A 20240-nucleotide genomic window follows, 5' to 3' on the forward strand; every position below is an offset into this window, starting at 1 on the left:
GTTGTCTCAAGTTAAACATCAGGCGCTCCTTGAGCTACTTGTTGGCCCTTCCCCAACGTGCCTTTGCTGTAGAGTATGCCCAAAGCTTTAACAAGATGTTGATTCAAAGAGCTTTCACGTTTAAAGAAAAACACCTGAAAGAGGGATATTTTTTGGACATTGCAACCCCATGCAGAGCTGCAGGCTTGGGGAAGGGTGGCTAGACAACTGTTATGCAGAGAAGGACCTGAGGGTGTTGGGTGACTGAGGACCAGCCAGCGGTGTGCCCAGGTGGCCAGGAAGGCCAACAGCATCCTGGCTTGTGCCAGACACAGCGTGGCAGCAGGTCCAAGGGAGAGATTATGCCCCTGTGCTTGGCATTGTTGAGGCTGCACCTCAAGTGCTGGGTCCAGTTCTGAGCTCCTCACCATCAGAAGGACATTGAGGTCCTGGAGTGAGTCCAGAGAAGGGCAGCCAGGCTGGGGAAGGGTCTGGAGGGCAAATCCTCTGAGGAGCAGCTGAGGGAGCTGGGGGTGTTCAGCCTGAAAGAGGAGACTGAGGAGAGACTTTCTTACTGCCTACACTGACCTGCCAGGAGGGTGCAGAGAGGTGGGCAATGGTCTCTTCAGCCAGGGGACAGGAGATGGGACAAGGGGCAATGCCCTTAAGCTGCCCCAGGGCAGGGTCAGGTCAGATGTGAGGGAAAAGTTCTTCCCTGGCAGAGTTGTGGGGCTGTGGCACAGGCTGTCCAGGGAGGGGTTTGAGTCCCCACCTCTGGATATGTTTAACAGGTGGGTAGATGAGGTACTTAAGGATATGGTTTAGCATAGGACAGGAACAGTTGGATTCGATTTTAAAGGTCTTTTCCAACCTTGTGATTCTGTGGGTAACGATTTCTGTAGGCGGTTGGCTGATAATATAGAACAGGGTCTGGCCTATTAATGCAGGGAAAAAAGCTCATTAAAACAAAAAAGTGCATGGGGAACTGCAGCAGAAAATCCTTTTAATATTGTTTTTGCTTAAATGCTTTATTAAATTATAGGGAAAGGTGATTAAACTAGGGCTGCTGTCCATTTAGTCTGTTTGAGTTCATGTTGCCGCTGGCTTGTTTCTTCTCAAGTGAACAGCGGTAATTAGGTGTAGGGAAAATGTATTGTATTGCCTTCACGTGATGTCTGATTGCTGCTGATCCTATTGGAGGGCAATGTTAGGAATAGAATTAGGATTATTTTAAAAAAATAGAAATCAGTGGCAACACACTAGCTTGCATTGATTATCAACATGTTCTGCTTATAAGCTTCTTGCCGCATCTTCCGCTTGCTGAAATCCGTGGAGGAGGATGGGCAAATCCTTTGGAAACGTTAAATAGCATCTTGTAATGCTAAAATGCTGCTTCTTGGGGAGAGTCTGCTGGGATTTTCATTGCCAGGAGGGTTTTGGGGCTTCAGTGGTCACCTGGAGGTACTGTCACCTTTGATGCCCTGCTGAGGGTGGGGTAGGGGAGAGGTGTGGGGTGCTGGGAGCATTTTTTGGTGGGGGTAGTAAGCAGAAAACAAGTGTGAGCAGCCTGAAAAGATGTGAAACCTCTGTAAGGGGAGTGTTCCTTAGCTGTGCGTCTGAAATCATCTCTCAAGTATAATTGGGTTGTTTGGCAGGTTTCAGCTATCCCAGAACTTGTTTTTAGTAAATGAAAGCAAATTCATATGCAACAGTTTGAGTTTAAACAAATTCCTGTATTCAAATAGGGGGAAAATCACGTCGTTATTCTGCTAGCAAACCTCTTTTGGTTCTTAAGTAATTAATTCTAACCAGATTTGCTAAATAAATCTGCCTGGGAAGATAAAAGTACACATGAAAGTGTACATCACGCAGGTACCGAAGGTTTCAAATGCCTTTTCACCAGGGTTTCATTGAATTTAGCTTTTCTTTTCTTGTTTTTCGATGCAAAGTTAAATCTGAAAAGGTCATTTGAAAAGCTTCAGATTATGGATTTAAAGCCCTTTTAATCTTTTCTAATAAACAGCTGAGTAGGGAAGAAATCTGTTGGGAGCTCGGAGCTGAGCTCTGATATTAAGTCTCGGCACAAAATGTATTTGGAATTGCAATTCAGTGTCCATCCGCAAACAGCGCGTAGAAATTATCTTGCCTATCAGTGCCTCCAATAAATTTGGCTTGGAAGAAAAGGTGAATGATTATCAAAACTGGTTTAATAAATGAACCATTAATTGGGCCTGGCAGCTTGACAGCTCCTGTCACCGTGGGGCAGCCTATTATTCAAGTGATTTAGGCGCAATCGAAAAATACTGGTTTTGGGTGAAGCTGAGCTGTGGTTCTTACAGGTTTCCAACAGCTCTTCTGTTGAGCGATTTCTTTCAGCCAGCAATAAATGACTCTCTGTACTTGGTAAGGCAAAGTTTTAATAAAAGCTTTGCATAATCAAGACTTAAAAGCGTTTTGATTTTGGAAAACCAACAGTAGCAAATCGAAAAGACTGCATCTGAAAATACTCTGGGTTATACTGATGCTGAGTATGACATTGTCTAACATCTGAGTAGCCTTCAAACGAAGCTCCCTCCCCCCTGCCTCTAATTCCAAATATAATTAAAAAGCAGCTTCCTCTAGCTCATTAAAATTTAGACTCTTGTTAGAGCAGTCTACTTTTATATTTATTTAAATAAGTAAAGCAGAGCCTTAATATAGACTGCAATAACTTGCCATACTAAATCTCTCTCGTATGGCCAACGCTTTATTTTTAAACAGCATTTCTCCACACGACGTGAGTTCCAGGCCAGTGTGGTCCCCAGAAGCTCGGTGTATTGATTTGTAGGCCGTGCCATTAACTTTCACTGTATCCTTTTCTATTAATTATAGAATGATAGCAAAGCCCCCGAAGTGAAGCTGCTGGTGACGTGCATGTAAATAAGGCAAGGCGTTGGCTTCTTGAAGGTAACGATGGCGTCTCTCTCTCTCTCTTCCCAGGCTTTTGGAAATGCGAAAACAGCACATAACAACAACTCCAGTCGCTTTGGCAAATTTATTCAAGTGAATTATCAGGAGACAGGCACCGTGCGAGGGTAAGTGATGCTCTGCGTGCTCCTACCTGCACAGGGAGCCTAAACAGGGGATGCACAAAAAAGAAGGTTAATTATTTTGGCCAGTGTATGTCCCAAAATGGAGGGGAAGGTGGATGGGAATACTTTTTTTTTTTTATAGTATATTTAAACCTGTTGGTATATCTGAACTGCATGCTGAGGTGTGAATACACCTGAGCTGGTTTCAAACCCGTTGAGCGTTCCTTAATCATGATGTCAAGTTTACAATAAAGCTGAAATGGCACTTTTCTGCTAAAGATAGCCATCAAGGCAGGGAAGGGGGATGTTTTAGCTCAGATGAGTTGGGGGCTGGAGCATGTGATAGGAAGCATAGGTGGAAGGAGCTGGCTTTGCTCTGTCTCTGGAAGAGAAAGCCAAGGGTGGGGGGGGGGTTAATCTCCAGCTGCCTAACGGGTGTTGCAGAGGCCATGGAGCCAGACTCTTGATCACCATCTTAATTCCCCATATGCTTCTGTCTCTGCCTTGACATTTCTGTTTTAACCAGTCCTTGACCGGTTTGCCCCCTGCCGAGCCATTGCAAAGAAATGCTTGTATCCACTGTGGTTCTCTATGATTTATTTCAGCATCTCTTTTCCTCCCCGAAGCTCACTGAATGTATAGCTGTGACCCAAACCTTCCTTTGCCAGGGAGGGCAGTGCTGCATGGTTGGACGCCTGTGGATGAAACCTTCTGGGTGGGCTTACCTAAGCCTGCCTTTCTCTTCAGCTTTAGGCAATTTAGACAATGTCAGGTCACCACAAAGTGACTCAAGCTAGCTCTAAATGAGCAGAGCTACATTAACTCAGTTTTTTTCTCTGGGTTAATTAACACAGTTGGAAAAACGAAAAGTAGAAGTAGCATGCCAGGGGCTGTATAATTTCTGCAGCTAGCTAAGAGATCTCTTGCTGGGACTTCGTTGTTATTTTAGAGAATTGCTTTGAAAATCTTTTCTTTCTTACTTTCCAGCAGAATGGTATCACACAAATAGCTTCCATTAATTTTCCCAACGAGCTTGGGTACTCTGTGTACCTTCCTGCGGTTTTTTCATCCTACGTCAAATCTGATGTTCTTTTTCGTTTTCTTTTTTTCTTGAATTTCAGTGAACAGTTCTCTTAAAAGGATAAGCCTCAAATTATTCCATTGTTTATTTTTTTTTAATACCTACTGGAATATAGCGTAAAAAAACCCCAACAGAGGCCTTGACAGAGTATGATCGTGGCATGGCATGTCAGCTCCATGGAAGTGGCTTTGATTTATACTTGGCAGATAGGTGCAAATACTCTGGTTGATAAAATAAGAGGAATTTTCTCTCTTATTTAAAAAAAAAATGCACTTTCTTGGGTGTTGGTTGCATGGTGTGATGTGACTGTGTGTTGCTCTAAGCTTGCACGTCTGACCTGATGAAAATAAAAAGACATTTAAGAAAACCAAACTTGTATAGAACGGTTTGGGTGAAAGGGACCTTAAAGATCATCAAGTCCCAACCCCCTGCAGTGGACAGGGACACCACTCACTACACCCGGCTGCTTAATCCCCCATCCAACCCAGCCTTGAATACCTCCAATGAGGGGGCAGCCACCACCTTTCTGGGCACCCTGTGCCAGGGCCTCACCACCCTCGTAGTGAAGAATTTCTTCCTAATATCCAATCTAAATTTGCCCCCTTCCAATTTAAAACCATTCCTTCTTGTCCCATCACTCCAGGCCCTTCTAAAAAGTCCCTCCCCAGCTCTCTTGTAGCCCCTTCAGGGACTGGAAGGCGGCTCTAGGATCTCCCTGGAGCCTTTTCTTCTCCAGGCTGAACAAGCCCAAAACTCTCAGCCTGGCTTCATAGGAGAGGTGCTGCAGCCCTTGGATCATTTTTGTGGCCTCCTCTGAACCCATTCTAGCAGTTTCATGTCCTCCTTACGCTGGGGACTCCAGAACTGGACACAGTACTCCAGGTGAAGTCTGATGAGAGTGGAGTAGAAGGGCAGAATATGAGATGTCAATTTTTTCCAGTCTTACAAAGATCACAAGTATTTAGGTTTTTTTCAAAATTTAGCCTAGATTTTATGCACAACCCAAGCCAACTATTACATGTCTTGTTTTCTTCATATATTTAACTGCAATTTGCAGCCCTGAATCAGGATTTTGCTGTTCGTTGGCTGAAAATAGCAGCACAATAATTCCTTATAAACTCTAGCAATTGAAAGATCCCAGACTTGAAGCAAATTTAAATTTCAGAGCTGTAATGGCCATGAGATTTTGTACCAGTCAACCCCACCCCACGAAATGGAGTCTTTGAAGATGCCTTTAAAATTGACGGAGCATGAGCAGTGGCCACAGTTAAGTGCATTCCCAGAAAGCTTTATGAATTTATTATGTCCTCTTCGATGATAAGCAAGTTCTGGAGGAAGGTCTTTGCAACCTGTTCAGGTCTTGTAAGCTGATCAAAAGCCTCAACGTCTGACATGCTCCATAAAACTGCAGAAGAGTCAGATAGGAGACATTTTAATTCAAAGCACCAGTTTGCTGGTGTAATGGTAAATCTGTGCAGTGGCATGAGGCTGGCGCTCAGCTACCACGAGCTGGCACTTCCAAACGCGCAGTGCTCGGGGGTTCTGCCTGTTGTGGTTTGTGTGTGAAATTCAGGCTGACATTTCAGGTGATGTTAGCTAGGATGCCGAGTACAGTCTTGGTGGCACACTAAAATAGGTATTTTGCATGCAATCACGCTCCTGGAACTACTTTTCTTCCCTCTTAAAGATAGATTTGCCATAATTGACAACAGGGAAGTAAAAAGAAAACGTTTGGAGACATCTACTTTTTTATATTTGTTTAGCCTTTTCACTGTCTCATTACAAGAGGGGATGTATGTTCTTTCCAGGACACGTAGTCATGACGACCTTCACACTGAGCATGGAGTATTTTATTGGAAGAGCATCTTTGTTGCATCTACCAAAAAAACACTTAATAATAATACCAATAACAATAATACTAGAAAATTCATCCTGCTTCAAATAGTGGTTTGGACCAGATGACCTCTAGAAGACTCTTCCAACCTAAATTATTGCACGAGACTGATTTATTGATTTGATTTTATTTTTTTCTGTCTATAATAAGAACAGAAATCACAGGGGAAGGGATGAAATGTCAAGGGCGGTGGATGTGATCCAGGTTGTCGTACAGCAGCATGCAGAGCTGCTCCCCATAGACGTGAGTGGGATCTGGGACACACTGATAACTTTCTCGCTCCCTCATCCAGTCACTGAGTCCGCAGTGAATTTATGGAGTGGCTCCGAAGAGGGAAACTGGTTTCACGTTAGAAAGGGGATGTTAAAAAACCGACCATGTTTGTGGGGAATATCCTTAGTATGTTTTCAGCTTCCTCGCAAGGAATACGTACATATCACAGAATCATAGGAGTTGGAAGGGACCTCGAGAGCTCATGGGGTCCAACCCCCTGCCAAAGCAGCTCCCCAGCTCATACTGCACAGGTCGGCGTCCAGATGGGGCTGGAATCTCTCCAGAGAAGGAGACTCCACACCCCCTGGGCAACCTGTCCCAGGGCTCCCTCACCCTCACTGGGGAAAAGTTCTTCCCCATGTTGGTGTGGAACTTCCTATGCTCCAACTTGCAGCCATTGCCCCTTGTCCTGTCTCCACAAACACTGAAAAGGGGCTGGCCAGTTCCCCCTGCATCCCATCCTTAAGATACTGATAAACATTAACAAGGTCCCCCCTTAGTCTTCTTTTCTCTGGGCAGAACAGCCCCAGCTCACTCAGCCTTTCCTCACAGGGGAGATGCTCCAGGCCCTTCATCATCTCTGTAGCCTCCTCTGGACTCTCTCCAGGAGATCCCTGGGGTTTTGATCCCAGGGAGCCCAGCACTGGACACAACACTCCAGGTGGGGCCTGACCAGGGCAAAGCAGAGGGGGAGGATCTTTTTGGTGCACATCATACTGCTCTGCTGTCTTTTCTTCTCTACTCCTGCCAAGAAGAGTATGCCATTGAGGGTTACATGTGCCATTCCCAGTAGCAAGGATTTCCAGATGGAAATGATTTATTTATTTTTTAAAAACAATTTATTTTCTTTTAATATTTTAGCTGAAAGGAGCAGAGAATTACCAAGACACAAGTAATAAATAGATGTGTCTTCCCCATTGGGAGACTGTGGCGGGAGAAGCGAGTGTAAGAGACACCTCCTTGTCCTACCATGCACAAGGTTCATTGGGTTTTCTGATTCATCTGTTGGCTGCTCAAGTCGGTGCCACGTCACTGGGCGTCTGTAGCTGGAAAAACATAGCTACATCATGAAAATATCCAATTATAACTGCAGTTTCTAAAGTCCTATCATTACTGGTTAGTATTGTTTGGAAGAAAAAAAACCTGTCGAAGCTTGTTTTAGCTCCTCAAGCTTGAAGAAAAGGTATTTAATATGTAAATTAAATGTTTTTGTTATGGAGGCTCTTAGGATAAAATGTAAACACCAGTAAGGAGCTTTTGCAATTGTTTATTGTTTGACCATAGCCACAAGTTAATAACCCAATTTTTTTCTCAAGAAGAGACTTTTTTGGAAGAGGAAACGATGATTTGGGGATGGATTCTGCAGCTAAATCTGATCGTGCAAACTTTTGTGCCCAGATATGTTCCTTGTGTGCACAAATCATGGTCTGCGAGCAGTTTTATTTCACTGCCTTTGGATTAAATAGGTATCCCAGATTCTTTGTTGCTGTCAGAATTTCCCCCTGTGCTGCCTGGCCGTAGGCTAACGCATCCGAGATCATGTTTTTCACATCTAAGTTAGTGTTGGCTTTGTATCAAACCAAAAAACCCTCAAAAGCCAAACATAATATTGGCCTTGTTCTGCCTAGGAAGAAATTTATATAACTAAGTGAAACAAGGCTAGAACTTGTGTGTGTGTGTGTGTGTGTGTGTGTGTGTGTGTGTGTACTAAGTCTGAATGGTCCTGGTAAAGCTGTGTTCATTTAAGTTGAATATTGGGTCAGTGAATAATGTTTCAATTTGTTCCTTCTAGAGCTTATGTTGAAAAGTACCTCCTGGAGAAATCAAGACTCGTCTATCAGGAGCACAATGAACGGTACGTGCCTCTGTTTTGCTTGCGGGGCAGGGTTTGACTTCTATACGTGCTGATAGCGTGGCACAGGTAGCTTAAAACCCCGTTGGAGCTGGCACGGCAGGATCAGGATTTTCACACTTTTCAGGCTTCAAAGAGAAATGATGCATTTTATATTTCTCTCTTTAGGGAGAAATTGTACTCCCCGGGGAAAATCAACTCCGTTATGTTATTGACAGTCCTTGACTTTGAAGTCCATTGTCTCTATAATTCATGTTGTATGGGTTAATAGGTACCACTTGTGCAGCTTGTTGGCTGTTTAATATCTAATTTGCCGGGAGGTGGGGAGGTGGTCTGTTAATTCCATTTTACAGTTCTTAAGATACTTAAGATTGAAGCCATCAGAAGGGCCTCTACAAAAAGCTAAAATTATGTAGACAACAAATTTAAGCAAATTGTTCCTACCTAATTGCAACATATTTTTGTTATATACTCCCCTCTTGGTAATTATTACTCTGATTTTAAATAACTTTGCTGCTTCTAGTTGTCTTTCAACTCTTGATGCTTTGGAGCTAGATATGCAAGGAGTTTTTTTGAGTGCTCATGGGCTGATCTCAGAGTGGAATAGCATGTAGAGCTTCAACAAACCTACTCTTGGGTGTTCTAAGACGAGTCAACTTGGTTCCTCTAGGAAAACGTAGAATCATAGAATCACAGGATGCTTTGGGTTGGAAGGGACCTCAAAGCCCACCTAGCTCCAACCCTCTGCTGTAAGCAGGGACACCCTTACTAGATCAGGCTGCCCAAAGCCCCATCCAACCTGGCGTTGAACACCTCCAGGGATCCAGGGGCTTCCCCAGCCTCTCTGGGCACCCTGGGCCAGGGCCTCACCACCCTCACAGTAAAGAAATTCTTCCTAATGTCTAATCCAAACCTGTCCCTTTTCACCTTGAAGCCATGGCCCCTTGTCCTGTCCCTGCACTCCCTGGTGAGCAGCCCCTCTCCCACTTGCCTGTAGGACCCCTTTAAGTATTGGTAGGTCGCAATTAGGTCTCCCCACAGCCCTCTCCTCTACAGGCTGCACAAGCCCAACTCTCTCAGCCTGGCTTCATAGGAAAGGCACCCCAGCCCCCTGATCATCCTCATTGTCTTCCTCTGGACTCACTCCAACAGCTCCACACCTTTCTTGTCCTGGGGACCCAGCGCTGGACTCAGCACTGCAGGTTGGGTCTCACTAGAGCACAGCAGAGGGGCAGAATCCCCTCCCTCCACCTGCTGGCCATGCTGTTCTTGAGGCAGCCCAGGATGCGGTTGGCCTTCTGAGCTGCCAGCACACCCTGCCAGCTCTCGTTGAGCTTGTCATCAATCAGCACCCTCAAGTCCTTCTCCACAGGGCTGCTCTCCATCCATCTAAAGTATTAATTTAGAAATACTGTTGCACACTTAGCATTAAGCCATGTTATAGTTGTCTTGGAGCAAAACAGAGGAGCTTTGCATTGGGGTGGTTTTAGCACTAGTAATATCTGAGCATTTTGAATATTTGAGTAGCTGTAAAAATAGAAGATTTTTCTGTTCTGTCATAAGAACTGTGACTTGAAAATCTGTACCTTTTTAAAGTCAATTAAGTATTAAAAATAACAATAATTCCTGCATGACAAAGAAATATGCTGTTCTGAATCTAATAAATATGTAGGCGTCGCATGTGTCTCTGGAGGAAAAAGTGATGACATGGGCTAGGAATTCTCTAAGGATATTCTAGGCCAGTGGATGTCCTTGGCTGGAAAAGAGGGATCTCATTCTCCATGACTTAATTTAATCTTTTGCATCGCTGCAGCGTGAGTCTGGGCCATTTCTAAACAGGTTGAAGTCTGAGTTTGGAAGCAGGAAAATCAGGTTATGAGGTTTACCTGCGCTTCTCTGCTTAATGCTGCTGCTTCGCAGGAAGCTTAACTTCTCTTTTTTCCTCACCAGGAACTACCACGTATTTTATTACCTCCTGGCAGGAGCGAGCGAGGAAGAAAGATCGGCATTTCATCTGAAACAGCCTGAGGAATATCATTACCTCAACCAGGTGGGAATATTGTATGGGAATACAATACAGGGTCTTGCCTTTTCTACTGCGGGTATTTAGTGCCGACAAAGAAATGGTGGGGAGTAGCAAGACATGGGTTGTCTTAATGCTCTGTAGGCAGCCTTCCACCATTGGAAATTAATCTGCGTTGGCGACCTCAACATCTTTATAGCATTAAAAAATAAATCAGTGTTTCCTTTTTTTCTCCCCCCTACGTGGGATATGTTAAATCTATTGTAATTTCAACTGTCAAAGGGAGAACCAGTAGTAATCTAGCTGTTACCTCTGTGAATGCTTTTTACCTGTTAACGTCTCGCTGCTGGGAAGGAGAAAAGGTGAAAATGCGTGATACTAGTTGCTCTTCAGGACATAATGTCTTGCATGAGGTAGTCCTTATTCTGGAGCTTCATGGCAGGCTGCTAGCATGATCCTTTGAATTTATTGATATTAAAAAGTTTAGTGTGAATAAAACTACAGCAACCATTGAAAAATGTGTGAATTAAAAGGAGTGAGGTCTTACTGATGGCCAAATAAACTCATACTTCAGAAAATCTCATTTACTTCAGATATTTAAGATGCCGTTGTCCAATGATGCTCATGGGTAGGGACTTCAATGCTTTTTGCTAAAGGAAAAAAAAAGATAAACAAGAAATAGAAATATATAGAAGAAAAGCTACATGATGGTTTTAACTAATTGCAACTTTCTTGGAGCTGAAACATGATTAGCAAATAAAGAGTGATTTAACCCCGAAGCTAATGAGAAGCTCGTACACACAGTGCAATCCAAACAGCCGTTAGTCTTTCTAGAAATAAAACTTAAACTCCAGCATACATCTCAATTGCCCAGAGCTTTTAAAAGATCTTTTTCAAGTGGGCTATCAAAGCCAAAATGTATTGTAATATTAACAACTCCCACCCACTCCTGGCAGGAGCAGGGAATTCACACAAATGAAGAACATATTAAGAGCTGAAGGGTTTTTGCTCGCTGTCTTTGCGCCTCAGGCATTGGTTGGAGAACATGGTGTGATCTTCACAACCATCTGCGCTGCAGTTTTTTTGCAGCGGGAAAGTGCCAAGATCGTTTGGATTGAATGTTTTGTCAGATTCACAGATTTTGTTTGGCAATCCGGGAGTTTTGTTTTAATTATAGTCCTCTTTTTTTTTTTTTTAATAGCAGTTTAATGTGCAAGGACATTAATATTTAAAAATAAGAAATCCAGTGGCGTGTGATGTGTGGATCTAATAGGCATGTGATAATTGAGGTTGAAGTATTTCTTTTAATTGGGATGCTGTGAGTGAGTAGGCTGGAGAAGGGATGCAGAGTTACATCAAGTGGATAAGGAAAGCGGACTGTGGACTTGGCTGAGCGCGGTATATGGACAGTAGTGGTGGTCTGAATTGTTAGGGTGTTTATTGTAATAATTTAAAAAATTTTCATAATTAGGGCTAGCATTAGAGAGAGCATTTAATACCAGTGTTGGTGGGAAAATGGCTCCCAGAGACATGTTCAGGGCATCGTTTCAGACTAAGGCTTTCAGACAATGTGGTAACAGCTTTCCTGTGCCCTATAAGCAAGGTGAAAGATTAAAATAAGGAAATAAAATTGGGGTGGGAAAGAAAAAGAAGTGGAGGAACAAGGAAAATAAACTTCGAAAACATAAAAAGGGAAAGGAATAAAATGACCTGTGAGCATTTACTGTAACTTCAGTGTGTCCTAAAGAAATCCCTGCCTTTTTGCAATGTAAAAGAACAAGCTCAGAAATAACCTTTTTAGCTAAAAATTAAATATTAACATGAAAAAGCTATAAAATATTGAACTGGGCCCCTTCAGTCAAGGACTGATTCAGTACTTGAGTCAAGTGTTGGGGTTGTTTTCTCCCAGGTTCCTCAGCTCATGTTGCATTTTGCAAAATAAACATGCGTTTTGCATCGCAGGTGAGAAATAATCTGTCCAGCTGCTTCAACAAAACGTGCTGGTACTCTGCTGATCTGTAAATGCAGGGCGTAGATTGTGGGGGAAAAAAACCCAAGAGAAGAGAGATTTCATTTTTGCTATTTTCTTTGTTGGCTTTTCATATTTGTCTGGTTTGGAATTAGGAATTTGTGGAATTAAGTCTTTATTTTAAGTTCATCAGGAGCTCTGGTGCCATGTGTTTTCTCCGTCTTGGGACATTTCTGTGCACCTGGAGACTGGCCGTGTCCTTTGACTTCTCTCACCTCCATCCCCATGAAAAAGATAGTTCCTGAAAAGCTTTCAAGTGTTGCTTTCTGCTTTGGAGAATTGCACTTTTCTAGCACTTACTCGTGTCTAGAGCAGAGATTGAGTATAGAACCAAAAAAACTCTGCTCTTTGGTGTGAAGAGTCTTTTTTTCAGCTGTAGGTAAACCAAAGGTTTCTCCAGTCGTGGAGTGAAAGAAAAGATCTTCAAATCCACCGAGCTCATTGCCTGAGTACAAACACTGTAAGCAGGAATCGGAGTACTGCAGGTGCAAAAGCGTTTTAAATCTGACCTCAGGAAAAAGAAAAACGAGTGGCTATGCAGAGTAAGATCAGTTCTTTTACATGGAAAGTCAACGTTGCTTCCCTGCTTGAAGAGCAGGTAGTGGGAGATATTTTTGGTCTGAACACTACTTAACCCCATCTGCCTTGCTTTCAGATGACAAAGAAACCCCTCAGACAGAGCTGGGATGATTATTGCAATGACTCTGAGCCGGTCAGTACAAGTACCTGTGTCTTCTGTGTTGCCGGTGCAGGACTGCTGCTCACTTTAATTTGTTAGGTGCACCAAGACCTGAGCAGAAAATGAAGCCAAATTAGGTTTAGCTTGTTAATTACCCTCTCCCTCTGCCCTGCAGTGGTGTCGCTTGTGTGTTATTAAATGCTCATGACAATGCAGATGGTTTTTCCCTTTCCCTTTTCTGGTTCCTTCCATCTGGAAAGCTGCTTCAACAGTTGGATATGGTCATCTAACTTTAGCAAACTGAGGGGGGGGTCTTTTGTTCCTTCTTGATGTAATGCATGGTGATTTATGGAAATTGCCATACGGCAGCAATGTGACAATTGAAGTTCTTTTCCCATAAAACAGCAGATCAGTCTCTCCAAGCCCTAAGAGCTGCGTGATTTCATGATGGTGGTAGCAGTGTATCTGCTCTCCAGCTTCCAGGGGAGAAAAAATAAAAGACAAAATAAAAACCATCCCCACAAACCATCTGCAGGAAAATCAAATCCTGATATGATTGGTCATGCAAAAATAATTCCTTCCCCTAAAATAGTTCTGCTGGCATGATCATCCCTTCCAAATGGATTGACCCCAGAAAAGGGAACAGTGAAGCTTCTCTCCTTTCCCCAGCTTCTCTAGCACCAACCGAGTTGGAGGCCTTGGCTTCAGTTGGCAACGTGCTTTGAGTGTCTGTGTGTCCCGTGATGGTCTCTGTTGGTTTTTGTCTTGCACGGGGAAGCATGTTTCATTTCAGCATGTTGTTCCTCCTGATTTTGCTGTGTGCTTAATGGTTACTGAACTCTAGCTGATGCATCTGGAAGAGTCAGAGGTGACCTTGGAGACTTGGCCTAAATGAGCATCTTAATAAACAAGATTTCAGCTGTAAAATCCTTAGGAGGGGAGGAAGGAAAGGATGTCTGGTCTCCCAAAGGTTTATCAATGTCGAATATTGGGTTAGCGTTCTTAACACCTGAGCATCCTTGGAGGTCCTACAAGAGCAGAGAGTGAAGAGCATATGTTTTTCTATACAGTTCAACACACTGAACTGTGTTACAAAGGCCTTTGGGAATGGGTTAGGACAATTTATTGAAGGAATTAAAATTAAAACAAACCCCAAATTTGCCATCTTCTCCTGGAGAAGCCGACAGTGCCCTGCAACCTCAGGAGCTTGGGACTTAAATTATTACACCAAAAACGCGTGCTGGTACGGTTTGGCTGTTTATCTGGTGTTTTATTTTGCTCAAGATCATTTTCTGTGATGTTGGTAAATCCCATCATTGCTTCATTTGGTAATTCATTCTTAAATGTAACCTGGACTTCTCCCCCTAACCATGGGCCCAACCTGCTGCGGAAGTCTGGTTTATAAAGAAACACCATTTCTTATTTCTTCTTTAAACTTCCTGTGGAAATCCATGGATTGCTTCAATGACAGTACACGCAGGAGATTCACTTTTGCTGGGAAACTAATTTCCCTGGAGGAATATTAATGATGGGTATGGTCTGTGGGCATGGACTTGGAAATGCTTGTCTGCCCTAATATCAAGGAAACTACTTTTTTTAATGATTACTGTCCATTTATCATCCATTAGGAAACAGTACGGAGCTGAAACACTACAGAGAGCATCTGCTTTTAAGTAGCTGCAAAAGGCCTTTCCATGTGGATTAATGAGTTCGGCAATTGTTATGTAAATCGTTAATTAAATTGCCTTTGGCATCCATTGTGCTACTTCTGAGCTTGTCTGTGGTGTTTTGCTGTTGACTCGTGACTTAATTTTGGATGAATGATGCCACAACATGAAATTCTCGCCTGGAATGTGGAGCGCTGCTAACAGCGACTCATGGTGTCTTTCAAAAAAGCTTAAAAAAAAAAGGGCTGACTTGCAGAATTTGTTGGTACATTTTTGCCTTGTGCCCTCCAGGTCCCACCTCAGTGGATGAGAAACTTTCTCCAAGTTCTGTTCGGTGTAGCAGCCAAGGGAGCGGGTTGGCTCAGGTGTGAGTTTGAGGGACAACTTCTTAGCCAGCTATTTTATGGTGTAAATAATTCCAGTGCTGATCCTTGATGATCTCACTGATCCATAGCATAGCTGTCTTCGTTGCATTCCTTTGTTAAAATGGGTTGTTTTCAATAGTCTGTTCAACATCTCCAAACTCTCCTTGTCTGTGCAATAGTAACTCATCCCTGAGGACCTTTGATAAAAGAATTTAGGGTTTTCTTGTCTGGTTGGACTTCTTCAGCTTTTAGCCGAGGGGACAGAACAACTGTTGTTGAGTACTCTTCGATGTTGAAATAAACACTTCAATAAGAATTTCTCCCCATTACCAGTAACTGTTGAAGCTTTAATTTGGGAGAAATGCTTTGAGACATGAGGCTGCTAATATAAAATAATTTTATTCTATATATTCCATATTTATTCTAGATGTCTGATGTATTCTCTGTGCTTGAAGTCAGTCCGAGTGTCTTTTTCAAGTAACAGTCATCGTCCCGTGACTGATTGGTACCTGTTAAATGATGTTCGCTGTATTATTCGCTTAACTCTGTGTAGTGTGACTCCAGAATTAGTTTGTGCACACTTGCTCATCTGGTAAATACAATTTACAGACAAATAGCCAAAAGAAACTCTGAGGATACAGCTGCTTAATGGTTACTTTAAACACGGTTGCCTGGATTAACTTGTAGAAGGTCTCTATTTAATTTTTAGTAGAATATTATATGAGATTTAGTCTAACGCTTTCTTGTGTGATGCACAGGAAACTAATCCTGATTGAGAGATTAAGAATTTTTATAGGCAGCAATGGGAAAAAGTATTAAATATGGGCTGTGGAGTGAGGAAATAATCGATAATCCAGGGGGGGTGGGAGGCAAAAGGAACTTGGTATCAATAGTTTCTATACATATTTAAGGAAGGTTAATTTCAGTGTCTTCCCTAACTGTTGGTGCAGGACAGTGTAAATTGGGTCCAGAATGTTATCAGATTGCCCTGGAAGTACCAGTGACTGCCAACAGGTTGGGGGTTATCTGAACACAAATCGTTAGGCACGTTAGCCTCCAAGACATGTAACATGTAGTAGATTTCACATTCTTTTTAGAATATGTCTTGGCAGTTGGAGTAAAGTTAGTGAGAAATACATTTAAAGCTTTCCCATGCAGGATTAAATTCTTTCACATTTTACATGAAATTACGTGCGTTCTATTTTAAAACTGAATTCTTCCTCTTTAGTTACAGGAGCTGCTAACGGACCGGGACTTAAATGTGGAATAAACTGCTTGTAAATGTGTAGCACATTTCATCTTGTTGTTAATTCACCTCCTTCTTGTATTCTAATTGTCTAACGATGACGAGCTCTCGCCGTACTGTTAGAATGGGCTGGCTCACTTCTTGTGTTTAAGGTGAAGGTCAGGAAAAAAGGGTCTATCTGCCAAAAAAAAAAAAAGCCAAAAATGTTGTTTTGGAAAAGGTATACCAACATAGTCCTCTTGGAGATCTGGGCTATTCAAAGCAAGGCATTTGTGATGGAGATGTAGTGACCTTTGACACAGTATCTCGCCACACTGTATAAAAACGCAGTAGAGAGAAAAAATGTGCATGCATAGGCTAAATAGTTATTGTCTTGAAGTTTGGAGTCTGGTTTGCTTTTCCTTAAAGTCCTTGTAGAAACAGATTCTACTTGAGAGCTTGATTTAAAAAAAAAAAAATTAGAAAAGAATATTAAAACAAATTTGATACTTTTATGTGTATGTACTCTTTCGACTACTTAGGAAGAAAAAAATCTACCTTGCTCCTGGAGCTGATCTTGGTTGTTTTATTGTATTGCCTATCTGTTCCTCACAATATCTGCTATGGTGCTGTGAAATCCCCCCCCGTCCCTGGGCTGGGTGTCGGGGTAATCAGTCACAGTTATTCCCCGTAATGTCAGTGGGGCCTCCTGGATATGTCCTTTCCCTGTGCCAGATTGGAAATGTTATACTTGCTGATAAAAGACAGGAAGATCACTCTATGATATTTATGAGGTGTTGACTTGGCCATCTGGACTGGTTCTGATCTTAATTTCTTTCAATGCTTAATCTTTTTGTTTCAACTCAACAGGACTGCTTTTCTGTGGAAGGGGAGGACTTGAAGCATGACTTTGAGAGGTTACAACTAGCCATGGAGATGGTGGGGTTTCTTCCCAAGACTCGCAGGCAGTGAGTTTATTTTCTTTATTGATAGCTTGGAGATTACATCAACTAATATAACCTCCATAATTAGTGAGATAATTCTCCTCTCTTGATTTAACTGTGGTACTCAGTGTAACTCATCGGGTTGGTTAGAGGGAGTAATTGGTGAGACACTGGATGAGGTTGCCCCACGGAGTTGTGGATGCCTCATCATTGGAGGTGTCTAGGCAACCTGGACTAGTGAAAGATGTCCTTGCATGGCAGGGGGATTGGACTAGATGATCTTCAAAATTTAAAGATGTAAACAAAATATGCCCATCATTACTGGAGCTAATGAATCTCTTCATACAAGTGGAGCGTTGACACCTGGAAGTATTTGTCAACTGTTCGTGAACAGCTATGCCTTACTCTGCCTATTATGAATCCAGATCCTGATATAATCAGAAATCCTGATCAATAGTCTTCACACTTAATCCTTTGCATGTGGTCTCTGGTTCTGTAGACTCATTTCTGACTGGCCTTCATTCACTTAATTCACTGTGGTTGCTGGTTGAAAAACTGAACTTAGTTGGGTTGTGGTACCACCTTCCTCTGACTGCAAGGAATCACATGCTTGTCGTGAGGGTTGTCTCCAACTGAAACCACAAAATAATTCCTCTGGTGTTGATCTTGGCTTGAAAGTCTTGAGTAGGTTTGAATGAATTTGATGAACATGTTACTTAAGGTTGGTAACGGGCATAGGAAAAAGTGTATTTAAAAACAAAATTCCCTCAAAGTGAGTATGGTGTTGATGTGCTGATGTCCATCAGTAGTTGGAACACCATGAGAAATCTTGTGCTTTTTTGAGACAAAATGTTCAAAGAAGAATTTACTGAATGTGGTTCTTTCTGTCTGAGATCCTGGAGGTTTGCGTGGGAGGAGAATTACTGCTTTGTACTAATAGCACTTGAAACCCTGCTCATCACCTTCAGTAAATGACATTCAAGATGTGTAACATCAATATTAATTCCCTTTTTTTTGTTTGCAACCAAGTGGATTACCTCCTGTTCTTTTGAGCACCAGTTTTCTTCATTTTTAATGTGTCAAGGAGCCTTTAACTGTGAGACATTGTCCGGCCTTCTGCTCCAACAAATTTTCACTCAGCCAAGGATCTTCTCCATAAGCTAATCCTTTATCCCTAACTAGCAACAAACCAATTAGGAAATTAGGATTCCTTTTTCTCCATGCATTCCACACACTTGGATAAATCCAATTATACATACTTCTAGTGTAAATATATGTCCACATGGGTCCTTATCTTTGAAGAATCAGCTTTCAGGAGTGAAGTTTTTATCAAGCCTGTTTAGGGTGCAGTGAGAGAATTTAGTTGGTGGAGTAAAACACTAAGTGTCAGGACTGAGCAGAGTTGGATGTCACAGTAAATTGACTCTTGATTTACTGTGCAATAACTTTCCTTGGCACAAAAGGTCTTGTATTTCTCTTAGTGAATTGCACTTGTCAGAAAAATAGATTCTTCTCTGTATGAGGAAATTTAGTCTGCTTGGTGCTGTACAACCTTTAAACGATAAATAACCACCTTCAGCTGAGTATATAAAGACATTCAAAGTATTGCAACACTTCTGCAAGTGATTGTTTAGGGCAAAACAAGGGGTTTCACCTTTGTGGAAACACAGGAGAGAAATGTTTATAATTGTCTCCCTGTAATTTATGATAAAGAATCAGAATCCCCATTTTAGAGATATGGAAGAACAGCTTGGAGAGATGAAGGCGTGCTGTCCAGACAAGCTTGAGTCAAATGCAAAGATGCCACTTGGCTGTTTGAGGATGTGGTTTGCTTCTTAAAGCTAACAACTGAATGGAAATTAACTTTTCTGTTTTCTGTAGAATTTTCTCTCTCTTGTCGGCGATACTGCACCTGGGTAACATCCGTTACAAGAAGAAGACCTACCGGGATGACTCCATTGATATTTGTAACCCTGAAATACTTCCTATCGTGTCAGACCTGCTGGAGGTAAGCCTTCGCTTTCCATCCTGTAACCTTCCCAACTAATGAGCCACCTCTGTTTCACAGTAGAATTTATTTCCAGTTTCACTGAAGGGTGACTTCTCTTGCATTACCTTTCGTATGGGCTCTTCATGTTTGCCAGTGAAAAACTATAAAGGTTTTTCTTTAGTTAGGTTTTTATGGATAGGGTTTCCCCCTTCCCCTGATCTTCAGTTGACTGAAAATACTGCTTCTGTGATTAAAGTTTTAAAGATTTCAAGCCAGCTCTGGGTGGAATGAAAACCTGCCATTCAACACAGTAGTTTTTTTTAACTGCCAAGCACCAGCTCCCTCGCCAGAATTTCCCAACGCTCTTGATATCTATTCCAATATTTGTACAAGAAACTGGAGCAACTGGAAGACCATCAGCCCACTCTTCTGGTTCAGTTACTGACTGTAAGAGACGCTGAGCTTGCTCATCATATTTTGCTACCTGTTGTTACCACCAAGCTTGTATCAAAGATGCTGGAGGGTACATCTCATCCCTTTAGTACCTGTTTATGGACCTATTATCAGTACATTTACCTAGGGTTTTTTTGAACCTCTCAATACTCTGCTGTTTAACAGCCTTTAGCTAAAGCACTTTGTCCTCCATGGTTCACCCCTCTGCCAGTATCATCTGGAACAGGTTTGTGGGTCTCAGCCCAGATGGCCCAGGGCCATATCCAATCAGTAAATCAGGGAAAACCCCAAAGATCTTATGAGAGCTGCCCTGTTAGCCCCAGCAACTTAGAGATGTGGCATTACTTGGTCCTGATAAAAGTCTTGACTTATTGAGCCAACTTGTCCTTCTCCCAACTTCCTCTTTCAAGAGCTGAGGTCAAAACCTCATAACATGGATACAGAATCATAGAGTTGTTGAAGTTGGAAAAGATCTTTAGGATCATCAAGTCCAATCATTAATGTGTCACTGCCAAGTACGCCAATAAGCCGTCTCTAAGCGTCGCATCTACGCATCTTTTAAATACCTCCAGGGATGGTGACTCCATCACTTCTCTGCACAGCCTCTTCCAGTGCTTGACAACCTTTTCAGTGAAGAAATTTTCCCTAGTATCCACTTCAAACTTCCCCTGGTACAACCTGAGGCCATTTCCTCGTCTTACCTTTTACTTGGGAG

The 20240-nt window shown here is 42.4% G+C and overlaps 1 protein-coding gene across 1 annotated transcript in view; it reads left to right on the forward strand.

Moving 5' to 3' along the window:
* The window catches only part of MYO9A (myosin IXA), a gene marked incomplete at its 5' end in the record, with an annotated part of 145301 nt that overhangs the window by 30064 nt on the left and 94997 nt on the right, over positions 1 to 20240 (forward strand). Inside the window, 6 exons of the mRNA XM_084268004.1 lie at positions 2959 to 3053; positions 8091 to 8153; positions 10101 to 10200; positions 12858 to 12914; positions 17009 to 17106; positions 18964 to 19090. Of these exons, the coding sequence (XP_084124130.1) occupies positions 2959 to 3053; positions 8091 to 8153; positions 10101 to 10200; positions 12858 to 12914; positions 17009 to 17106; positions 18964 to 19090 (540 nt within the window). The remainder of the gene's footprint in view (positions 1 to 2958; positions 3054 to 8090; positions 8154 to 10100; positions 10201 to 12857; positions 12915 to 17008; positions 17107 to 18963; positions 19091 to 20240) is intronic.

This window comes from Gallinula chloropus, assembly GCF_964237585.1.
Source record: "Gallinula chloropus genome assembly, chromosome: 9".
In the NCBI taxonomy this organism is placed as follows: domain Eukaryota; kingdom Metazoa; phylum Chordata; class Aves; order Gruiformes; family Rallidae; genus Gallinula; species Gallinula chloropus.